A 23,747-nucleotide genomic window follows, 5' to 3' on the forward strand; every position below is an offset into this window, starting at 1 on the left:
TAACTTTTTAGGAAAATATATTAAGGAATTTATAAGTCAAGCCTAACGAATTTTGGTTGTAATATTACTAAAATGCTTGTTTGTGGAAAGCAGAAGAGAAAATAACACATACAACAAGGTACATTCAAGACTAATCAATTCTGAAATATAGTGAACAAAATAATTGTTGAACCAATTAAGTTTACTCATCTTAAAAATCTTTGTTTAACATTTTGATACTGGGTGGGTTTTTTCCCTGGAAAAATAACTGCAAAAAAGGGATTACTTTCACAATTAGATAAAGAAACAGTACTGAGACAGCAAAAGCCAGTGAAGTGTTTTCAGGAGAGGAGCCATTCTTGCAAGAAGGGACATGAGGGGTAGCATTACATTAACTTCATCCCAGAAGGGCCAGAAGTCAGATATGGTCTATGTTTCAAAATCAGTGCCTATCAATAAAAAACCTAAAACATATATATAATACCTTTTGTCCTCTCTAATTATCCATGTGCAGCTTTCGTGGTCCACAGATGAATAGAGCTTTCCTTCCATCAAAGGAGGCTGGTCTTTTAGTGTAACACATATATTATCAGGGGAAAAACGTATTTTTATGTCATCTCTTGTGATGTCTTGAGGCAGGTGAACTGTTATGGTCACATCATCTTCTGTCTGCTGCCAGTAGTAGAGAGGGTCTACAATTGGAAACATGCAGCAAAACACAAACTAGGTTACAAGGATTACTGGATTCCACAGCATTCAGTGCTGAGACACACGGAATTTTCTGAAAGTGTGTTTTTGAAAAAATGGAAGTTAACTTTTACTCTGAACAATTTACACAAAATATATTCTGAACACAAAATAGAGAAACACCTTTTTAGTAATTAAATCCATTTGTGCCCCTCATTTGGAAGGTAATTTATATTCATGTCTATACTCAAATATGTTGATAGTTATATAATGGGCATTAATTATTACTCTAAAGTTTACCGTAGCATTATGAAATATGGAATGCAAAATGTACTTAAATACAATGAAACATTAATGATTAATAATGTGGTTGAGGAGACATCACGTGCAGTATACTGAGACAGTTGAGTACACCCAGAGGAGGGCAACAAGGCTGGTGAGGGGCTTGGAACACAAACCCTGTGAGGAACCACTGAGGGAGCTGGGGGTGTTTAGCCTGGAGAAAAGGAGACTCAGGGGTGACCTTATCACTCTCCACAACTCCCTGAAAGGTGGTTGTGGTCAGGTGGGGGTTATTCTCTTTCTCCAGGCAGCAACTGACAGAACCAGAGGACAGAGTCTTAAGCTGCACCAAGGGAAATATAGGTTGGATATTAGGAAAAAGTTTATTATGGAAAGAGTAATAAAGTAAGTACTGGAATGGTCTGCTCAGGGAGGTGGTGGAGTCGCCATCCCTGGATGTGTTTAAAAAAAGACTGGGTATGGCAGTTGGTGCCATTGTCTAGTTGAGGTGTTAGGGCTGGGTTGGACTTGATGATCTTGAAGACCTCTTCCAACCTAGTGATTCTGTGATAAGCTACTGGATGCTAGAAGTACGTATCATTCAGATATGCGAACACTTTTTTCTCATATATTTTGCCAGAAGCTATGCTGACTACTCAATAGAAATGATTCTATAAGACTAAGTAGTCTTAATCTGCCTCAGCTAATGGAGATGAAATAGAACTGCTTGCCCAGAGGTAGTGATTGACTTTTATTACTGTGTTTAGAAGCTGTCTGATTACTAAACTGCTAGAAGAAATGGTCTTTTAAGAGAAATGTTTACACAAAAGGAAGGCTATGACAGCATGAGTGGGTAATGCACAACATACAAATATAGATGAATATAATTTCTAAAGAGCAATCTTGTACAGGTTACCTTTCTATTTTGAGAAAAAGTAAAGTATGGGTTCCCCTTGAAAGCTCTCAAGTTGTCACAACCCAACCCAAAATTCCACTGATCAAAGCCTCATACCAGCAACTGTAACTCGGGAAGGACTCTTGCACTGTTGCCCTTTATCACAACTGCCCTGCTTGCAATGGACCAGTCACAGGTGCTATAATTATACTTCCCCAGAAACTATTACTGAGACATGACAGCCTTCAAAATTGTCAACACTGACACAAACTGTATCTGATATTAAAAGTCCATTACACCTGCAATTTTATATAACTGTGCAAATAAAACTAGAGCCTACATTAGGGTAAGCAAAAGGCAACTGCATTATGGTGCTCAGTGCACTGAAAAACTCCTTTGCCTCAAGATTTATATGAACAGACTATTCTTAATAAAATTACATGGACAATATCACAGTTGTCACAGTGTTTAACATGACCACATTCCCGAAATTTGATCCTTTTGTATTGTTTTCCAAATAGATTTTCACACTATTAACAAAGATTGTGCTACTATCCTTAGAAAGAATTTGTTGGAATTTGTTGACTAACCAATGTTTCATATGCAGAAACAGAAATCAAATGTGAAATAATCCAACATAATTACATAAACATAGACACTACAGAACTTAGTGATACTTAGAAATAAACAACTCTATTAATAGGTTTTTACATACTTAGTTTTGTTTTGATTGCAAAGAAAAAACAAATAAGAATGCATGCAAGATTTTCTGAACGGCTTTCCCAATGGAGAAAATAGAGTCTTTTACACGAGTCTCGTTCTTTAAAAAGATTTTTCAAAATAATTATTTAAATTTTAGAGAGGCAGGAATAAATTACATATCAAAAAGCTTTCTGATGAGTAACAGCTTGGGAAAGTCCATGGCCCCCTCCCATCTAGGAAGACTGGTTTCTTAATTTGAGTACTTCAGATAGACACCTAAATTTAGGCATTAGCAATCCAACTAATACCAAAAACCTATTATACATCTGTCTGCAAAATATCTTTTCCTTTAGGACAACAAAAATCTTTAAATGTCTCCTGTTCAAATAATTGCACCTAATATAGGTTTATGCACAATACAACTGCCAAAAGTAAAAGCAAACAAACAAAATCAATCTGTGCATAAGAGAGATATTAAAACATTTATTGCTAGAGTTTCCAAACAAATGCTAAACCAACAAGATGTCCTAAGTCAGAGAGCAGCCTATCATAACCTGTCAGACTAAGTCTTACCTTTCTTTTCATTTGATACTTTTGCTTCATCATTTTCTTCTAATTTGTCACATTCACTTTGCATAAATGTGAATGGTTTGTGTGAAACAATCATTAGACCATCTCCACTTGGCTCTACTGCTGCATAATGGGGGACTGATTTTCCTTGCAAAACTCTCCTTTTAATGATTTCATACCTGTGATCACCTATAAAATAAAATTTTTTAAAAGTCACAATATATTTCTAGAAGACAAATTATTATGTAAGGAAAACATTACATTTAAAAATACTATGCAATCCTACCTGTTAAATCACAGTACCATGGTTTTCCAGTGAGTTATACTGGATTAATCCAAAACTGCCTTTTATTCTAACAATGTCTTTGCTGATCACAGCTAGCCCAGCACACTCTCTGTACAAATAATATTTTTCTTGTAGAGAAGGTCAGAAGAAAGCTAAGCATGTCACATTTTCTGAATCTCACAAGGCAGCATGGTGGTTCCTCATTTCAAGCTTTTACAGCAAGTATTCCTAAAAGTTTGGTTAATGAAAGAAAACCAACTCTGGAAGTTGTACCTTTATTACAGTCCTCTGAAGTACCACAGAAGATATGAAAAGACCTAACCACTGCCCCCATTCTGATTTATTTGCATCCTTCCCTTCTTTGGTTCTTTGGTAACACAATAGTGGTGAAAGTGATCCCTTTGTCCAGTCTGCCATCAGGGTAGAGATTTCACATTTGTTGGTGCCAAGAGACATAATGATGTTTTAAGGCTTTGCTTTGATGAAGCACAGATTTTGGTAATTTAAGAGATGGCTTGTTGCTTAATTACTTACTTTTACTAAAATCTGATTTGATAAACTGCATTCACAGACAGAGTTTCAAGGAAAGGCAAGCAACAGCAATTGACTACCGATGAAAGATTGTAGAGTATTGTAATTCCTCAAAACAGCTTTTATCTTTGAAACTGGTTCATACATCAGTCTGATTCATGAGATGTTTGTTTAAATGAAATAAAAAATTATTTTTCTCTTCATAATTAAAGATTGCTTTGAATTTTGTTATTTGCATCTCTAGTGACAGTCATTCAAATATTTTTTGTTCCCTGGAGAACTGGCAGGACTTTTTGAAAGATTTTTAAATCCACTTTTAGGGATTCCAAGAATACTTGTCATAAGTTATAAAACACATAATGTAAAAAAAAAATTTTATGAAAGTGTACTGTGTTAAAAAATATAATAAAAGTCTGTTTTGGTGCTCTCATGAGTAACAGTCTTCAGTTCTATACTGACAATGTTACTGATTTAGTTTTTCTTCTAAGTTATAAACAGCAATGTTCAGAGGTTTCCTTCTCTTGCTGAGCTTGCCACAAAAGTATAAGGCAGTTAGTCTCATGTGGCTTTCTGAAAAATATTTCCATCATCCAAGATTTCAACAGCAGGAAACAACTAAAGCCACTGAGGGCAACACAGCTGGTGAAAGGTCTGGAAAGAATGTCCTGTCAAGACTAGGTGAGGACTTTAGGCTTGTCTAGTTTGGAGAAAATGAGGCTGAGGGACAACCTCATTGCTGTCTACAGTCTTCCTAGGGAGAGGAAGTGGAGACTGAAGTGCTGAGCTCTTCTTCTTGGAATCCAGTAATAGGACATATTGGGAATGGTTCAAAGCTGCACCAGATGATGTTCAGACTGGACATCAGGAAGCATTTATTTCCTGAGAGGGTGGTTAAACACTGGAACAGGCTTCCTTGAGAGATGGTCAAAGCCCCATCTATCAGTGTTTAAGAGGCATTTGGACACTGCTCTTAACAACAGGCTTTAACTAGTCAGGCAGTTGGACTAAATGACAGCTTCCAAATGAACTATTCTATTCCATGCTATGTTATCCATACTATGTATGTAGGAGACGGAAGAACATTTGGCAAATAACATCACAGTATGCCTCAATTCTTTAGTTCAACTAGTGAAAGATATTTTTTCTGTCAGTATCAAAATTTTATTTCTTGGAAGATAATGATCAAGACCATATCAGTCATTCCAATAATGTCAAACAATTTAATCCACACATCTTTAAATCAGTGACACATGGGGTCTTGTATCCTTCATGTAAATAATGATACTTAATGTACATATATAGTCATATTGAATATATAAAGTACCATTTGTAAAACTTTATTAGGATAAAATATGAATTAGTAGGTATTAATATACTAACGAATATGTTTTCAATGTGTTGGTCTAAAATTAACTTCATACTCTTATTACAGGAAAATGCAGAATATACAGTATTTACTTTTTATGCTACAGGTCTTACATTTATCTCATACTACTTCCAATCCCCTACATCATTAATTGGAAGCTAAAGAAAACAACAACAACAACAAAAACAACCAAAGACCCATATCCAGCTGTACAATGTTTTAAAAAATACTACAGACATTAGTTAGAAATAGTTCCATATAACCTTGATTGTACAAAACCAAGCTAAAGAGAAATTGAATTTCATAACATTAAAGTGCTATCTTGTTTTCTAATTATCTTAATGACACAAGTGCAAAACTTTATTTCCTGTTTTCCAAATGTCTGTCAAAATTTAGGTCTACAACCAATAACTTGATCTTGAAATATAAAAAAAAAAAAACCTATGTAAAATCTCAGCTGTGGAAAAGAAATATTAGAACGTGTGGAAAAATAACTGCTAATACAAAGAATAAAAATATGATGTTTATTTTTTTTAACCATTACTCACCAGTAATATAAATGTAAAACACTTACCCTCTTTTCCTTCTGCAATTGTAACCCATTCCAAAGTAACATGAAATCCACTTCCTTTTGTGTCCAGTTCATCTTTTTCTACCCTAAGCAGCAGCACAGCTACTGAATGTGCATCAGATTTTACAAATGAAACACTGTGTGCTACAATAAATGGACTTCCTAGTTCTTCATTAAACACTATCTAGAAGACAAAAACATAACAAAAAATCAGACAGTTAAAGCTGGAAGCCTTGCTCTTTTACAGAAAGCAGGGAAAGGTTTCAGTGAACATCAAATCAGTAACAGTTTGTCTCCGACAAATCTCTCTGCCAACATGAACCCACAAATGTCACACAATTCTGGTCCTTCCTTCTGTGGCTATCAAGTTACTGTACTGAAATGTTTTTTAACACTATTGTTTATATTGAACAATCATTATAGGAGCCCATTAAACAAAGCACAAAGATCCCCAAACCTATCTGCATTGTGGCTGTTTAGCACTGCAATAAACAGAGGTACAGCAACTGATGAGAGCAAGAGGGTCTATAAACACTGCCTATCAACTGGGCAAACAAGTCTCACATTCAAGATGAAAATGCAGGCATTTCCCCAAGGCTCTCACTAGTTCTTTAGAGACTTCAACATTATGAAAATCTTTCTAGACCTTAACATGTGGAAAGAAGAAGACATAAAGGCCCAAAGCATCATTGCCAGTGTTCAATCACTAAATGTGCCATTATTTAGCTTTGCAAGACATCCCATTTTTCTCCGCTATTAACTAAGAAACAAAAAGCTATAATGAAATGAAGGAGAATAATATTCATGTTCAGGAGAAGCTAGGGTTAGAAGTTCCTAAATTTTTATTTATGTAAATGGATTGGAAAAGTCCCTCCAATATTTAAATTAGGTAGGCAGAATACATAACTATTACTGTCATACTGAAAGGCTATTAGGCACCACTGTAAATATAAAATGTCATTGATTATGAGCTTAAAGTTATAAATTTCATTAATTCATGAAAATTATTTATATAATATGAAAAATATTTCATTAATTTTATACAGAAGGACTTCATATCTTACAGCATGAAACATTTGGTACCTATAGCTGGAAGTTTTATATCTAAAAACCACGTATTCCAGCATTTTTCAAAAAGTACTCATTCAGCAAAAAACTGAAGATAAAAACAAAATTAATCCAAACAACAGAGAAGAAGAAAAGAAGCATTTTTTTGCTATAAGATTAACACATGAAAATGAAAGAAAAAAATGAACGGATAAATTACAAAGAATTCAAGCTGCAGTAGTTGAATGAGTATAGACTCAATCCAGCTGTTGTTACTGAAACCTGATAAAGTTTGAGGATTTATAGGGTTGTGATATTACTCTAAACAACTCTAAACCACTGCATGCTGTACATACTCAACAAGTCAATTTGAATGATGACAGAACCTCAGATATAAATCTCGTATTTTTGTTACACTGACAACTTCAATGTAACTTATTTATGTGTCAGCGTTCTCACACAGAATAAAAACCAGATGGTATTTATTACCAAGAATCTAAAAAAAGGATGATCAATTTCCTTCACTGAACTCTCAAAAGATGTAGAGAAAGGAGCTAATCCATCATCTTGAAATCTTACACTTCAGTATATACACCTACACCTACCTGTCAATACTAAAACATCTGTAGTTTCTTAGGAAACTACCCTCTAATAAAGAAAACAGATACAAAATGCAGGCACTTTTTACCAGATTCATCTTCATAAACAAAAAGGAACCACAGAACATGAGACTCACAGCTTGAGGTAGAAATGTAACAATTGTATTTGTTGTGTCCAAGCAGGAAAACTAATATTATTAATGCTGCTAGATAACTTTGATAGAGATATATGTACAGCTCCTAAATATATTATTTATTGCAGGACATACCTCCCACTTTTCAGATGCACTGCTTCCACGCTTGCCTGATTTAATTAAATACAGTCTTCCTGTACCATCAGAAAGGGTAACCCACGTGGAGGATGGGAAATGCATTGAGGCACAAAGGCGATTATCACACGCAGTCAAGTCTGTAGGTAGCCTGAAAACTTCTCTTGGCTTTTGCAGAGCAGTGTCCTATAAACAAACACTCATGAACTAAGACTTTATGAAGTATTTACTAATTTCGGTAAATATTACAGGCAAATTAAGAATAATAAATCTCAGTAGCAACATACCAGTTTTGTGTATCATTGAGCATATTTGGAAAAAAGGGGGCAGCAAGCATAATTCCCACATATGTGGAAAAGGTGGTGGAAATTCATCAAATTGACTTCTATGAGTGTTTTCTAACTGGTATTTCAGTACTCTTTTTCTTCAATTTTAAGCAGTAACTATATTTTGCATTAGAAAAGGCTTTTATTTTCTCCTAGCAGTCCTATATAATAATCACTTACCTCAAATAATTCTAGTCCCAGGAAAAATGTGGAGACTTAGAGAGAAATGAAAGCCACAGAACTGTACTCAAACTAGTACATAAAACTCACCCGTACATTTAAAAGAATTTTAGCTTACTCTGTTGCACAATTGACAAATATAATTTCTCAGCTTTTCTAGAGTGGTCACTTTATTCAGAAAGTTAAGAGAAGTAATAACTATGATTAGCCACCAAAGAAAAGCTGTGCTAATTCCTGTCATATTTTCAAATAACTTTTCTATCACATTATTATTACACTATGGAATTAAATCCAGTTGGTGGCTGGTCACTAAGAGTGTTCCCCAGGTCTTAGCACTGGGGTCAGTCCTGTCTAATATTTCTATCAATCATCTGCATGAGAGATTTGAGGGCACCCTCACTCAGTTTGCAAAAGACACCAAGCTGGGCAGGAGTGTTGATCTCCTGGAGGGTATTCAGGCTCTGCAGAGGGATCTGGACAGGCTGGACTGATGGAAGGCCAATGGTATGAGGCTCAATATGGAAAAGTTCTGGGCCCTGCCCTTGGTTCACAACCCCAGGCAGCACCGCAGGCTGGCGGCAGAGTGGCTGGAAAACTGCCCAGTGGAAAAGGACCAGGAGAGGAGTGCTGGTCAACAGTAGCTGAACATGAGCTAATGTGTGCCCAGGTGGCCAAGAAGACCAATGGCATCCTGGCCTGCATCAGAAACAGTGTGGCCAGCAGGATTAGAGAAGTGACTGTCCCCCTGTGCTGGGCACTGGTGAGGCTGCACCTCAGATCCTGGGTTTAAGTTTGGACCCTGCACTATAAGAAACACACTGAGAGGCTGAAGTGTGTCCAGAGAAGGGCAGTGGAGCTGGGGAAGGATCTGGAGCACAAGTCCTGTGAGGAGCAGAGCAGCTGAGGGAGCTGGGGTTGTTTTGCCTGGAGAAAAGAAGGTTCAGGGGGGACCTTATGGTTCTCTACAATGACCTGAACGGAGGTTGTAGCCAGGTAAAAGTTGGTCCCTTTGCCTCTTCTCACTAATAACAAGTGACAGGACAAGAGGACATGTCCTCAAGTTGCTCCAGGAGAGGCTTAGATGATATTAGGAAAAACTTCCTCACCAGAAGAAAACAACCCTACAAAACAGGCTGCCCAGGGGAGGTGGTGCAGTCACCATCAATGGATATATTTCAAACATGTGTGGATATGGCACTAAGGGACACCGTTTAGTGATAGATTTAACAGTGCTGGGTGACTGGTGGGACTGAATGATCCTAAAATGCTTTTTCAACCTAAACAATCTATGATGCTACTATATGTCAGGATAAGTTTATCTGGCACTGTTGCAGTGCCACACTGCAATCTTCTTTAAGCTGAACTACAGATAACTTTTGAGCAGGAATAAACAGAGACACTATGGTGAACAAATTGCACAGATGATATAATTCTTCAGTGAACAATCAAGATGAACAGATTTTTTTAAAAATTATGCATGCCACAACATTAAAGAAAAAGATCAATTTCTTACTCTCTTAACGTTACACAAATCAGCTTGATTCAATAAGAGTGCAAAATGGATTTTAGATTAACAATTTCATCCATATGTCTAGTAATTGTTCCCATAAATCCTGCTTTAGTTCTGTGTTGTGTTCTTAATTTCCTGATAATTCAAACAGAAAAAAAACCTGTTTTCATGCTGAAAATTGGATTTCCAACTGTTTTTATTAAGTACAATGGTATGTCTTCCAGCATATCTTTTAGGGATTATTCTTTACCTTCTGCCTTCACTCTCAGATACAGCTCTTTCTTTGTTGAATAAGAAAGAGCTTTTCCTGCTTTGTGACCGACTTTCTGCTCATTATTTGGCTCATGGAATGTCAGCCATGCTGCTGCCTGCTCAGGATTAAGATTTACCTCCATTTTTTATGTTGAAGTAATCTCTGAATACCCAAGAGACTTGTTAGGTTAAAAGAAAACTCTAACAAAATCTTTATGATTTGAAAATAATTTGGCGTCACAGTTTAAAAAACAGTCAGGACATGCTTTATTAGCAATACAGCTTGATCAGCTACTTATGCAGTAGATCAGGCTGCAGTATTAAGAGTACAAACACAATATTCTCATAGAAAAATATAAGATGCAAACTGAGCATTCAGCAACATCACAGTCACATCTCTATACTGTGTTAAATAAATTAAATAGAACATAATCTTTTGAAGTTTTTCAACTGAACTAAGAAGCTGTTAAATAAAATGGGCTGGCAGTCTGTCACAAGTGGCGTGCCTCAGGGATTGACACCAGGCCCCACACACTGAACATCTGCAAAGGCACCTGGATGATAGGATTGAAAGCACCCTCACCCTATATGCTGATGACACTAAACTAGGTGACAAGGTAGACACACGTACCTACAAGGGAAACACACGAGGCACAGAGAGCCAGAGAGCCTGGAAGAGTGGGGCAGCAAGAATGCTGGGAAAATAAGCAAAGACAAGCCTGGTCCTGCACCTGGAATGGAACAAGCAGAGAGCTCAGAACAGGCCAGGGTCCATGTGGCATGGAGGAGCCCTGATGAAGGAGACCTGAGGGCAACAGGGATAACAAGCTGACCATGAGCTAGCAGGGCAATGCTGCAGCAGCAAAGGTAAACTGCATCCTGGGCTGCAGCTGCACAAGTATCACTAGCAGAGATAAGAGGTGAGATCATCCCTCTCTACCCAGTGGTTGTCAGGCCCCACCTGAGTAATGTTGAAAGAAGACATGGAGAGATTGGAAAAGGTGCAAAGGACCATCTCCAAAAGTCCTTGCACTTGGGCACGTGAATGTAATACAGAGAGAGCACATTGCGCACGCAAAGCATGCAGTGGCCTCGTTTATTAAGAATCCTGCCTTCAAGGGCATTTCAAAACATTCTTATTTTCCAGATGTTAGTAAACTCAGATGTGCATTTAACACATGCTGAAAGGCAAGCAAGAGAAATTGCATTTGGGTAAGTACCATTTTAATAAGCAACAGCAAAAAAAAGACCAGATAACAAGCAGATAGCCTGCCTGCCTTTTAGGCCTACTTAAATTCATATTAGAGATTACTGTGTGCTACAAGAAGATTATGAAACCTGCAATGGAAAATTCACAAATTTTTAATTATTAGAAGCATACAGGGTCAGTTTCTGGTGTCAGCTGTATCCTACACCCCTTGGACTATTCTGCTAATTTATAACACATTCAGAAGGGGAGAATGAAAGAATTAAAAGGAAAAAAGCCAAATAAACCAAAACCACAACCCAAAAAAATACCACACAATCACGAGATACAATGAATTTTGGCTTCCTCATATTTTATTTAATTTTTAGATTTCACTGAAAGGTATTTTTTTTCCTATGAAGTAGAAAAGTTTTCCATTGTAACTAGCAATGATTACTGAGCCTAGTTAAAAAAAAGTCAAAATCCTGTGTATCTTATCACGGAAACAGGAAGCATCATTCCTCTCAACAGTGACTACAGGGGTATACTATATGACATTACAAAAGACCACACTTTTGTTGGCCTTCAAGTGAATTTTAACAGAAAGCTTCAAATAGTTTTGGATGCAATTAAAATAAAAAATTATCAACTACCTAATCTTCTAAAGATCACATCAGATTTATCAGCATTGAGCAGGAATTTCAGAACTCAATCTCCTGAAAAAAATGAAAAAAAATCTTTACTACAAAGCCTTAAAAATTTCCTTTCAATAGGCAAAAAAGGAAATTATCTTCTTCACAACCTTTCTGTTCACTAATTTAACTTTAGGCATTTATAAGAACAGTCTCTAATCTCATTTTGACAATGAAAAGGATGGACTTCCTTGAAGATGAAAGAGAACCTGCTCTCAATCCCATTGTGTCAGATTAGCTTTTTGACTGACTTTCTTCGTTCACTAGGTGGTTAACTGGGGTGATAGTAACTCTTTGCTTTAGAAGCATGAGGGGATGGTGAGAGCCTGTAGCCATTTATTATACCAGCAAGAACTGGCTAAAACAACATGGCACTATTCAGGCATTGGTCAGTGCTGGTGAGCAACTGTATTGTCCATCACTTGTTTTTCCTTGGCTTATTTCTCTCTCTTTTCACTATCATTATTATTTTTGTTGTTATTATTACTAAATTTTGCTTTCTATAAGTTGTTAAACTGTTCTTACCTCAATCTGTGGGTTTTACCTTTTCTGGTTCTCCTTCCCATCCTGCTGGGGATGGAGGAGCACCAGTGAGCAAGCAGCTGCATTGCACTTAGTTGTCAGCTGGAGCTAAATGACAATACTGTACAAACATGAGATATTTTACAAAAGATTTAAAATAAAAATTCATTTTTTTAAGGAAATAACTGGGAATGAGAAAAGAATAAAGCAATAAAAAAGAAAGGAAAAAATAAAAGTTGTAAGTCATATGGCAATTCCCACAAAGTAGAAATAACAAATACAAGACTGTGTTTTTATGAAAAATCAAAACACCTAGGCATTTGACACATCTCTTTAACTGAAAAAAATGCCCTTACCCAGCATTCTGAATAACAAAGAGACAAGTATTTAACACTGTGAAACACAACAGTGAAAGATTTTGCTGATCTCTATCAGCTTTCTTATTCTGACTTGTTTGAAATAGAATGCCCACATTGTGTCAGGTGCCACTAACAGCTGTTCTAAATTGAAGTTAACTGAAAGTTACAGAAACAGTATTCCATAGCTAATTCTAATTGGAAATTAAAGAGCTGAAAATATATATATCATTAAGGATTTTAATTAGGTGAGAAAAGAGTTCCTCTTGCAACAATTTTTCAATTTGTTTATCTGAGCATAAAAAGAAACCAACTGCTAAAGGAGAAAATTTTGAATGTTTTGCAGCTATATTGGAATGCTACAAACACCAAGCAATCAACAAAGTTGCATCAGATGCATAAAACCCCAAACAATTAAAAAATCTCAAGTCAGTAATCCTGTCACTACCCAACCCATTGGGTGTTTAAAGCAAAGTATTGATTGCTGCTGGCACACCGGATGAAAAAAGTCCAACAGCTGTAACAGGAGAAGGTTAAAGCTATTATACAGTATTTCCAGCCAAGTTAGAGCAACAATTTCCTCAATCTGGTATAAAAAACCCACCTGAATACTCATCCATCAACACAGAAGAACTGCTTGTGTTGATCACTTTTCTTTTTTCAATTATGTCTGATTTTGAGCAAGTGGCAAGGTGTTATATGCACTTCTCTTCCTTCACAGATGACATCTTTTTAAACACCTAAGTTGCAGGGATAATTCATGATATATGATAACCTATACACTGTCATATTAGAATCAAAGCTGCAACCAAAATAGGAAATAGAACCAGAAATAATGATGTGTTAGAAAGTCTATGTGCTCTTTCACTCTGATTTTAGGATGAACTCATTACCCTGTTCCATCTTCTGTTTTAAAGAAGACTGACATTAATTTTAATTGCAAGCTGTACTTGGCCAAAACCAATGCTATTTTTAATATACATTTGACTAATATATGGCTGGGCACATTTGTAATGAGACACCTTGTTGACGTTTCTGAACACAAATTCCTTTTTATTCATATGCAAACATGTTTCCTTTACAAAACAGCACAGTATCATGTATAAGGACACAACATGGTGTCTATTTATTTCACAGCTTAATCAGTTTTATTTCCCTCTTCAGGCGGAACCAAAATTTGTGACCAGATATTAATCAAATGCCATTATCTTGAAATAGGTTCTAGAGAAGACTATTTCTTGTGTCAATTTATAGGCTGTTGTAAAATCTTTTATCTGCTAAGAAATAAATTTACACACATAGTGCTCTCCTAGTAAAGGAAATGTATTGGGTGTCTGTGTTGTGCAGGGGTGGCCTCAGTGAGGAGGGGTCAGGGCTGCCCAGCGCATATACAGCCACTTCCAGCTGGCTCCACTGGACTCTCCATTGTAGATAGTACAGCTTGTCAGCTAAGCCAATGATGTGAAACAGAGGTATGCCTACAGCCCTTGGAGCAGACCACAGAAAAGCAGGCTGCCCTCCTGAAACCCAGAGGGGACAGATATCCACACTGTTGCGTATGGAAAAAACACACAGTGGAGCAAGTACAAATTTCTGAACAATGAAGCTTGCTCCTGGTACAAGCTTTCTGTGACCTTCTTTCTTATCATCCTACACTAATCCTAACTGGAAATATATTAAATAATTTTCCCCAAAGTCAAGTCTGTTTTGCCCATCATGGTAACTGGTAAATGATCTCCCTGGTTTTATCCTCATACACAAGCTTTTCTCTCGTTTTTTCTCGTCATCTTGTTGAATAGTGGGAGTGAGAGTGTTTGGGTGGGCATCCAGCAGCAAGCCAGGGTTAACCAACCTCAAAGGATAAAACAAAAAATGAGATTATGACAAGCCACTGTTAAGAGAAGGCTTCCTTTTAGCTGTTTCTACTAGGAATCCAGATGATCTCAAAAGTTTTGGAAGAAGTCCTAGAAGATTATTTTGTCACAGTAAGAGTCTGCTGAAGTCTCCAAGTGCTACATACTACGAAAAGGAAAGGAATATTTTGCAGCTTCAGTTCTCACCCTACCATGCTCTGGAAACCTTTATTTCCTGAAAATCTAAAACTACAGTTTCAGAATTTTTCTTAGTTTAGTCCTGACCTAGTAATTTCTGTCCCCAGAACCTCGCACAGGTTAAGCCACATGCTCTCAAAAACCCATGCATAGCCTTGTGTTTTCTTTTGTCTGACAGGGTTTCGAGTCAACTCTGGTAGTATGACAAGAGGCATTTTCCTTTCCACACAGTCTTTTCTTTCTTAATGCCCAAGCACTACAACTGTATGTGCCAGAAACACGGTGTCCAAAGAACCATGTCCTTCCCTCTCTGAAATGAAGTATGGTTTTATAAAGAAAACAAAAGCATCCCTGCATTAAAATGGCTCAAAAGAAATACTGTTTGATTACTTAGGACCACCAGTATAAAAGCAGAAATTTCAGTCTTGGTCTAGCTTGCTTACACTATTTCAACTTCCCTCACGGCCACCAGCATCTTTTTGCCTCCAACAAATGATGCCTAGATTAAGCATTTCTAATTCTAACATATATACAATGACTGGGTTTTCAAGCTAGTAAACAAACATCAAGTAATACCAGGGAGGAAGAGAAAACAACTAGAAAAAAAAAGTATCTTCCCTTTCCTTCAGCTTGTCATCATGTCCATCTTGCCCAGAATGGAAGCAGATGTACCACTATGTAGAAGCCTAAAAGAAAACAGCTAATGTGTATGTCTCCAGCAGTGACAGCCATAAGCTGTGGACTCAAGCAAGGTTTGTTGGTAATAACACACTGTGAGAAAGAACAGGATGTGGCTGGAGACAGGGGCCACACAGAGGTAGGACAGCACTTCTCAGGGACAAACGTCCTTGTTCTGGCTCCTAGAGATAAGCACAGCATAGTACAGCATGCATATAGGAACAATGTGGAGAAGTGGATGTGGACATGGACTGCAGGGGGGAGATATGACCACCAGAGACCCCCTAAGCCCTCCAATTTATTTCCAGAAGGGACTGAAAGAACAAACTTCACATGATAACTAACATGTATAGAAAGTGAGTCACCTATTTTACAAGTGAAGAAACTGACCCAAAAGCAGGTACCCCCACAAAGTCCAGGCACCACCTCCAGGACCCTGAACATCCCATCAGACCACTGCTCTGTGTTTGTACTAGGAGGTCAGGGACAAACATTTCAATTTCCATACCAAATGTTTAACTCACTGAAAAACCTCTGTAAGCTTTTGTGAACCCTCTGGCTTTTGTTTTTCCTTTTGGACACAAGCATCTTCAACTCCTGAGTGCTCCTGTCCCCTTAAGTAGGGGTATAGGGCTATTGCAACACACACAGTAGCAACACTAATGCAATATTTTTAACATAAAGAAGTCAGAAACTTCACTTAAAATCCTTTTATTCTTCCTGGTGAAATGCATTTTTGCTGAAATATCGTCCACCTATTTTCGTGGCAATAGCTTCCCCCAATTTTTACATTTGGATCCTACTTGCAATATTTTCTATCTCATCTGCTCCCATCTTTTCCAATCCAGTGGTTTAAAAAAAAAAGATTTTATTCTTACCAGAGTCACTGACAGATTCATAACCCTTCCAAACTGATCAACATAGTAGACATTATCCTGGTACCAGGAATCAAGGTGAAGATAATTATACATGCCAAAAGCACGCATGTGGTCAAGGGTATACTGATCATCACGAAGCTGCACTTCCGCTACAGCTGGAGGGAAAAGAAAAAGACTATTTTAACAATTATTTATTTACAGCTTAGTAATTTAAAATTTAAACTAATTATTTAAAAATAATTCTTCCATTTTCATTCCATAGGTATGCTTTATTTGAAGAAAAATACATCATGTATACATAGTTTAAAATTTCACCATACACTTGCAAAGCAAGTCATCCACCCTGAAGGCCACTGCAGTATTTGCTTTGATTATCTCATCACCATTATCATTTACAGTGGCCTGCTGTGCTGGGTTTGCCCTGGCTGGATGCCAGATGCCCACTAAAGCCACTTGACATGTCACTTCCCTCCTCAGCTGGACAGGGGAGAGAAAAGATGAGGCTCACGAGAGAGGATGAGCACAAGGAGAGATCACTCACCTATTACTGTCACAGGCAAAACAGACTCAAGCTGGGGAAATTAGTTTAATTTACTGCCAATCAGACCAGGGTAATGAGAAATAAAACCAAATCTTAAAACACATTCCCCTCCAACCCTCCCTTCTTCCCAGGCTCAACTTCACTCCCACAGGTCATTCTCTCATCCCCTGTCCAGTGGCACAGGAGACAGGGGATGGAGGTTGAGGTCAGTTCGTCACACCTCTCTGCTTCTCCTTCCTCCTCATTCTCTTCCCCTGCTCCAGCAAGGAGTCCTTTCCACAGGAGACAAGCCTTCACAAACTTTTCTAAGGTGAGTTCTTTCCACAGGCGGCAGTTCTTCACAAACTGCTCCGGAGTGGCTCCCTTCCACAGGTCACAGTCCTTCAGGAAAAACTGCACCAGCATGGATACCCAGTGGAGTCAGAAGTCCTGCCACCAAACCTGCTGCGGTGTGGATTCCTCTTCCCATGAGATCACAGGTCCTACCTGGAGGCTACTCCAGCATGGGCTTTCCATGCCATCACAGCCTCAGTCATGTGCATCCCACCTGCTCCAGCATGGGGCCCTTCACAGGCTCCACCTGCAGGTGGATCTCTGCTCCCCTAGGGGCCTCCATGGGCTGCAGGGGAACAACCTGTATCACCATGGTCTTCACCACAGGGGACTCTCTGCACTGGCACCGGGAGCACCTCCTTCCACACTTCCTCCTCACTGACCTTGGTGTCTGCAGACTGGTTTCTCTCACACAGCCTCACTCCTCTCTCTGGCTGCAGTTCTTGTGCAGCAGTGTCAGCCTTGGCCAGTGTCAGGTCCATCTCAGAGCTGTCTGGGATTGGCTCTGTCAGACATGGGGGAAGCTTCCAGCAGCTTCTCACAGAAGCCTTCCCTTGCAGCCTCCCTGTTACCAAAACCTTGCCATGCAAACCCAACACACCTCCACCCTGTCTCTCACCAGCATGTGTTGAGGTCCAATTTATCAATAACCCTCACAGAATGAAACACACATCTACAAACATGCAACAACAATGTCAAACCTATTTTGTATTACAGTAAGGGAAAAAAAGTCTGCTCTATAGTAACTCCTGGAAAACAGTAGCCAAAAGAAATATTCCATACAACCACATGGATTTCATGGTCTTATATACTGAGCTACTCTACCAACACTTGCAAGGCAAAAGATTAAAACAGTACAAAGCAGAATTAGTTCACAGTAATTACAAAAAAAACCAAAAAAACCCGAAAAAACAAAAAAGCACCAAACAAAATTACAACAAAAATCAAAAGCAAACAAACAACAACTCCTCACCACGTTCTTAGCACTCTCACTGAGGTTGAAATTTCCAGAAATGTCTAAGATACCATAAAAATTTCAGACTACGTTTTTCTACTTGAAAGAGGCTGCAGAGAATGGCTACTCACTAGAATACTACCTTCTTCAAGGCAAGAAGAATGGTACCTACAGTCATTCACTTGTGCAAGATTTTTCCAAATAGAAAACCTCTACTTTACTAATAGTAATCAGGACTGGATGATCTGTTGAAGACTAACCAGGTTTTTATTTAAATTATGTGCGGTTTTTTTCCTCCTATTCCTTATCTATACAGAGATGCAGCAGCTGTAGTCCAAACACCTCAAAATACATTAGCAGAGGTCTAGTCCATCATTCTGTAAATAGTCTCAGATAGATCAGAACTCCATTTCATTCTCCAGTACAGTCGACCCAGGATTCTTAGCTTTCCTATAGGGAACTTATCTTGAATTTCACCCAACACAATTCCTTTACAAAGTTACAAGTAAACATTGTCTATGTTAAGTCTTAGTCTATTATAATTAGCACTCAAGCCCAGAGTATGTGAAATGCACCTCAAGGCTAATCCTTCTTAAAGCAGATTGTCACTCCTAATCTTTCAACTTCTACATTCTTCCGTTTTCTGCTCAGAAACAGAGAAAACCTCTTTCAGTATTTCACTTCCATCCCACCCCTAACAGGGACCATTCACAACTCTGTGCAGAAGCACTCAGACTTTTGACTCTTCTTTAGCATCTACTTGAACCCTACTGCAGCAGAAGTAGTTTACTGTGGCAGAATACCAATTCCTGCAAAGAGCAGCTCATTTGGCAGTACCATCAGTGCCACTGCACAGCTATAACAAACTCAACAACCAGATAATCCCTGTATGGCTCAAAACAGACCCCTGTCAGAGACACTGGCTATTAACATAACAGTGGCTTTAGGAAACTATGCAAGATTATGCTGCCTGATTAATAAAAAATCCAGTCATACTATACAAAATACTTGCAAAATTACAGCATAATTAGCAATTAGTCTCCTAATCACTGTAGATATTTGCAAACCATCAGTTTTAATTCCACCCAGATCAAATCATTATTCATATTCACCACAGAGGAGGGATTTCCGTACCTCTGCAATTAACAAATTACTGTTCCACAAGCTACGGCCCTTCAAAACACCCTAGAATATCAACAAAGGAATGAAAAGAAAATACACCTGTCTTAATGGCAAGGACTGCTACCCATTCCAATTCCTACTTTAATTTATTAGAATATTTTACTCTAAATTACACTGCAAAAAAATAGAATATATTATGAAAACACATTTTAAAGCTGTTTGTGTAACCAAGCTTTATCAGAGATATTTTTCCCAAAACAAGAGACGACATGAATGTTTTGTAAACAATTAAAGACCGACCAAATATAATACAAGATAATTATTATCAGTGAAACCAAGCACATATAATATACTCCCTGTATAGCTGATCCTATGAAATTAGAAAATACATGCAGAAACATGTAAAGATTTTTTAGCTGTCCTGGTTTAGGGCAAATTTAGGAGAAAACCTCCAAAAGGGGGCCCCTCCAGAAAGCAAACCCACACAGCCCCTCCCCACAACCAGTTCGGGAAGGATTCCTCAGAGAGAGGTGGAAAGAACCTGTTTATTTAACAGGCACAGCGCCCCCCAGCAGACAAAATGAACAATACCAGATGACACCACTCTCACTGCTCTGAAAAAGATGACAAATTCAGAAAGTCTCTCCTGGGGTGGTCGCTCTGTTATCAGTCCCTCCGGCGCTGGGGCAGCTGCTGCAGCCAAAAGGTGCAAACTCTTGGTGTTTCCCAGGTCCCAGTCCAGAGCAGGTTCAAGTAGGTCCAAAAAGGAAAGGAGAAACAGTCCCGAGAAAAATTTGGACTGTTTAGCTAAACTAATGAACAGAAGCAGAAAAAGCAAGAGGAAGCAGAAGCAAAGCAGAAGCAAGAGCGAGAGCAAAGCGAAAAGCAGGGCAAAAAGCAAAAGCAGCACAATGTACTGCCCCGTCTCTGTGTCCAACCAGCCATGGGGGAATGGCAGATAAGAGACCAAAACAAAACTTTCACTCTTCAGAGCCAGTCTTGAAGGCACAGAACATAATATCCAGCATAAACTGAACACACGAATGGGGATACAAGCATCATAACATCATCCCAGGACATTAGCACAAAACCCCTGAAATGGTAAGGCTTCCTCTCTCCACTTCTCCCTCCACACTCCCCTAGTTGTGTTCCTGTCAGAACTGTAACTAAAAAACAGTCCAATACTCCAAACTAGATGATTCCTAGAGTAAAGGTACAACTTTTCATGAAGATTCTTGGAACAATAAATTATTGATTAGCTGATTGCAAAGTGATAAATTTTATAAAATCTGGAAGAACATGAACTCTCTGTCCTTTAGTTTTCTAGACTAGTTCTGATAAGCCCTGAATAATAAAAGGGGTCAGGAGCGGGATATCCAAATCCCTCGTATTATTGCAATATGCTATTAATTCCATAAAAAAGAAGTCTGAAACTATACAATACACAGGTGATTTGAAATTACGAAATCTGACAAATGTGTATTGTCTTGTCATGAAACACTTCAAATGAGGTGGCCAACTGCTTTCAGAACGTATTATACATATGTATAGCTCTGCCAAGATGAAGCAATTAAAGAATCTATTCCATTCTCCATTAATTGAAACCCATACTGTGACCAAGTAAAATCTGTTATCTGCTATCACATACCATGTGCTTAGATAGTTTATAGAAGATTCTACACTAGGATGAAATTCATTCCTTCCTTTCTACAGCCTTCAAGATTCTAGGTTTCTTGACAGTCTTTCAAAAAAAAAAAAAAAAAAAGAGAAAACCAATGGAGCTGAGTGCAAAAAAATAAAGGAGAAAAGAGAAAAGAAACAAAGACTTTTAATAAAATAAATTCAGATGAAGGTAAGTTAATATAAATGGAGAAGAAGAAATACTTCAATCAGATCATCACCTTATTCAGTCTCACAGTTACACAGTTCTATGAGTTTAAATTTAGTTGTTCAGTCAAGATTTTTTTCTGATTTGTTGTTGTTTGGTTTGGGTTTGTTTTACGGTTTTTCATTTTTTTCCTGGATTTTTAGGGCTTTTTTTTTTTAATGTGATTTTTAAGAGTCAGACTAATGCACCAGTCTCAATGGGTTCACTAGTCTGTCTGGGTTCAATTAAGAAGCAGCAGTCAGTGGCAGCTATTCAACAGAATGATACGTGGTCTCTTTCAAATTTCTGATAAACACACCTGCACCATGATAACCCAGCAACATTGATTCATACATGGTTATTCATACCAGAAAAGAAAGCAAGTATGCAGACTGTATAAACTAAATCTCAGCTTTCAATGTTATTTCCCAACAGCCCTAGTTGCATGGGATATTTTGGACCAGTATAAAGAAAACTATGCTACTTTTCTAGAATTGTATTTATCTCTACTAGTTCCATGCTTTAAAAGAAATAATTTGACTCAAAATAGTTTAAACATTATTAGAGATTTGTACTCACAATGCTTTACTTAAAAGCAAAAGCCCTAAATAAAAAGTAATTCATAAGAATCAACAGAAGTAACACAGCCCTAAACCACCTGTTACTATAAGATCCCTAGCTAGGTATTATTATAATTACTAGTCTGCAATGCAAAGAAAAAAATAAAATCTGCTCTGAATAAAGAACACTCAATCAAGGAAATTATACTTTAAATGAATAGAGAGGTTTTACATCTGCCACCAAACACTATGAAGCAGAACTAGGGGAAAAAAAAAGAAACGTAGGGGAAAAAAAGAAATGTAGGGGAAAAAAGGATGAGCAACAACCCCCAAAAAGCCCCTCCATTTTTAGATGTTTCCCTGAATACAACAAAGCAACTTTACGAAACTGCAAAATATGCAAAGTAATTATACCAGCATATTCTGTGGCATCAGATATTATATGCTTGTATGTCATGCCTTGTTTTGCAATGCCACCCAGTGGAAGCAATTTTGTATTGCAGACACACTGGTCTTAGTGGAAGAGATAATTTATTTTCTAGTATCAGCATTCAAAGATCCTTCTAACCCTGCATTAACGCTTTTTCTTTTAATTATAAAAACCATGTTTTTATTGTTAAAGGCAGCATCTCATTGTTGTTGAGGAAATATGTGCCTGAGACCTAAACTTCTATGAATTACAGCTGCAAATGTGTGAAAAAGCTCGCAATTTCTTACTATTTCCCATACATTAAACACTTGTTTTATATTTAATTTTCAAATACAAATGGAAAATGTAAATTAAAATCTCTATAAATGTTTGAAACATACCAGTGCCTTTTGCTACATGAAAAGTCACAAACCTGTTTTCCATGTAGCACTACTAAAAAGCAACTTTTCACTGAGACAGGCCCTCTAAGCAGCATGCATTGCCACCATTTTTCAAAAAAAAGTGATAAAACTGATAAATGCACATGATCAAAGGAATGCATTCTCTGTGTATGCTCCTGGCTTGCATCAGCAGCTCCATCTCTGAGCAAATGTTTACTCTGCCTTCCAGCTGTAGCTATACTGAAAAGCATCCACTACTACATTACAGGTACAATGGTCCTGCCAAACAGACAAGATAGAGAGGAAGGTGAGATAGGGACATCCACATCTGAATAAATTCCAAGCCTCTGGAAAGGAAAGGGAATTATGAGACATAGTTAGAGACATCTAACCAGCAACAGCAGTAGTCTCTGTCCCTCTGGGAGCCTCTCAGGAACCCACAGCCAGGCCCGAGTTGGCAGACACTGGGGAAGCAACCCCGACACGGCTGACTGCGGGGAGACACTTTCTCGTGCCCCGAGGGTGCTGAGAGCAGCCAGGCCAGTCGCCTTTGCAGCAGAGACACCAGAGACATCGGTGGAAGAACGGGGCGGACTCTCAGCAAGGGTTAATCCAAGGTTTTATTCAGGGGCTCCAGGGAGCTCCTACACCTCAGGGGGCCTCCTGCTGAGATCGCTGGGGAGATGTGCCAAGGTTACATTTAAAGGGAGGAGGAAACCAGAAGTAGATAACATTTTAGCAACCAAAAAATGACCCAAAGGGATGGGTACTAGGGGATAGACATTTTGTACAGTGTATAAAACAAGTCTCGGGGGGGCTCACCCCTGGCCTCTGGCTAATCACTCGACGTCTTGGACCGAAGCTTCTAGATGGAGGGGATGGGATGCTGAGTGATTGACAGAAAACCAGGGTGGGGATTTGGGGATGATCTCATCAAGGGAGAGGAATTCCACAAGTAAAGGGAAGGGGGTACAATCTGGAGTAAACTATTTGGGAAAACTACAGGGATACAAAGAACAGAAGTATTCAAAGTATTACAAAGTATAAAAACACACTACGAGAAGTCTCATCCTTTAAAAATGTTATGCAACTTGGACATGTTCCTTGCTGGAGACAAGGATTTGCCCCACAATCTCTGCTTTGG

At 38.2% G+C, this 23,747-nt stretch overlaps 1 protein-coding gene across 1 annotated transcript in view; it reads right to left on the reverse strand.

The window, feature by feature from the left end:
* The window catches only part of NUDCD1 (NudC domain containing 1), a 34,603-nt gene that overhangs the window by 7,483 nt on the left and 3,373 nt on the right, over nt 1-23,747 (reverse strand). The window contains exons 2-6 of the mRNA XM_059865435.1: nt 16,416-16,570; nt 7,785-7,970; nt 5,873-6,053; nt 3,119-3,304; nt 464-671 (exon numbers count right to left, since the gene is read on the reverse strand). Coding sequence (XP_059721418.1) covers nt 464-671; nt 3,119-3,304; nt 5,873-6,053; nt 7,785-7,970; nt 16,416-16,570 — 916 coding nt within the window. The remainder of the gene's footprint in view (nt 1-463; nt 672-3,118; nt 3,305-5,872; nt 6,054-7,784; nt 7,971-16,415; nt 16,571-23,747) is intronic.

Source organism: Haemorhous mexicanus, chromosome 1, assembly GCF_027477595.1.
Source record: "Haemorhous mexicanus isolate bHaeMex1 chromosome 1, bHaeMex1.pri, whole genome shotgun sequence".
Lineage (NCBI taxonomy): Eukaryota > Metazoa > Chordata > Aves > Passeriformes > Fringillidae > Haemorhous > Haemorhous mexicanus.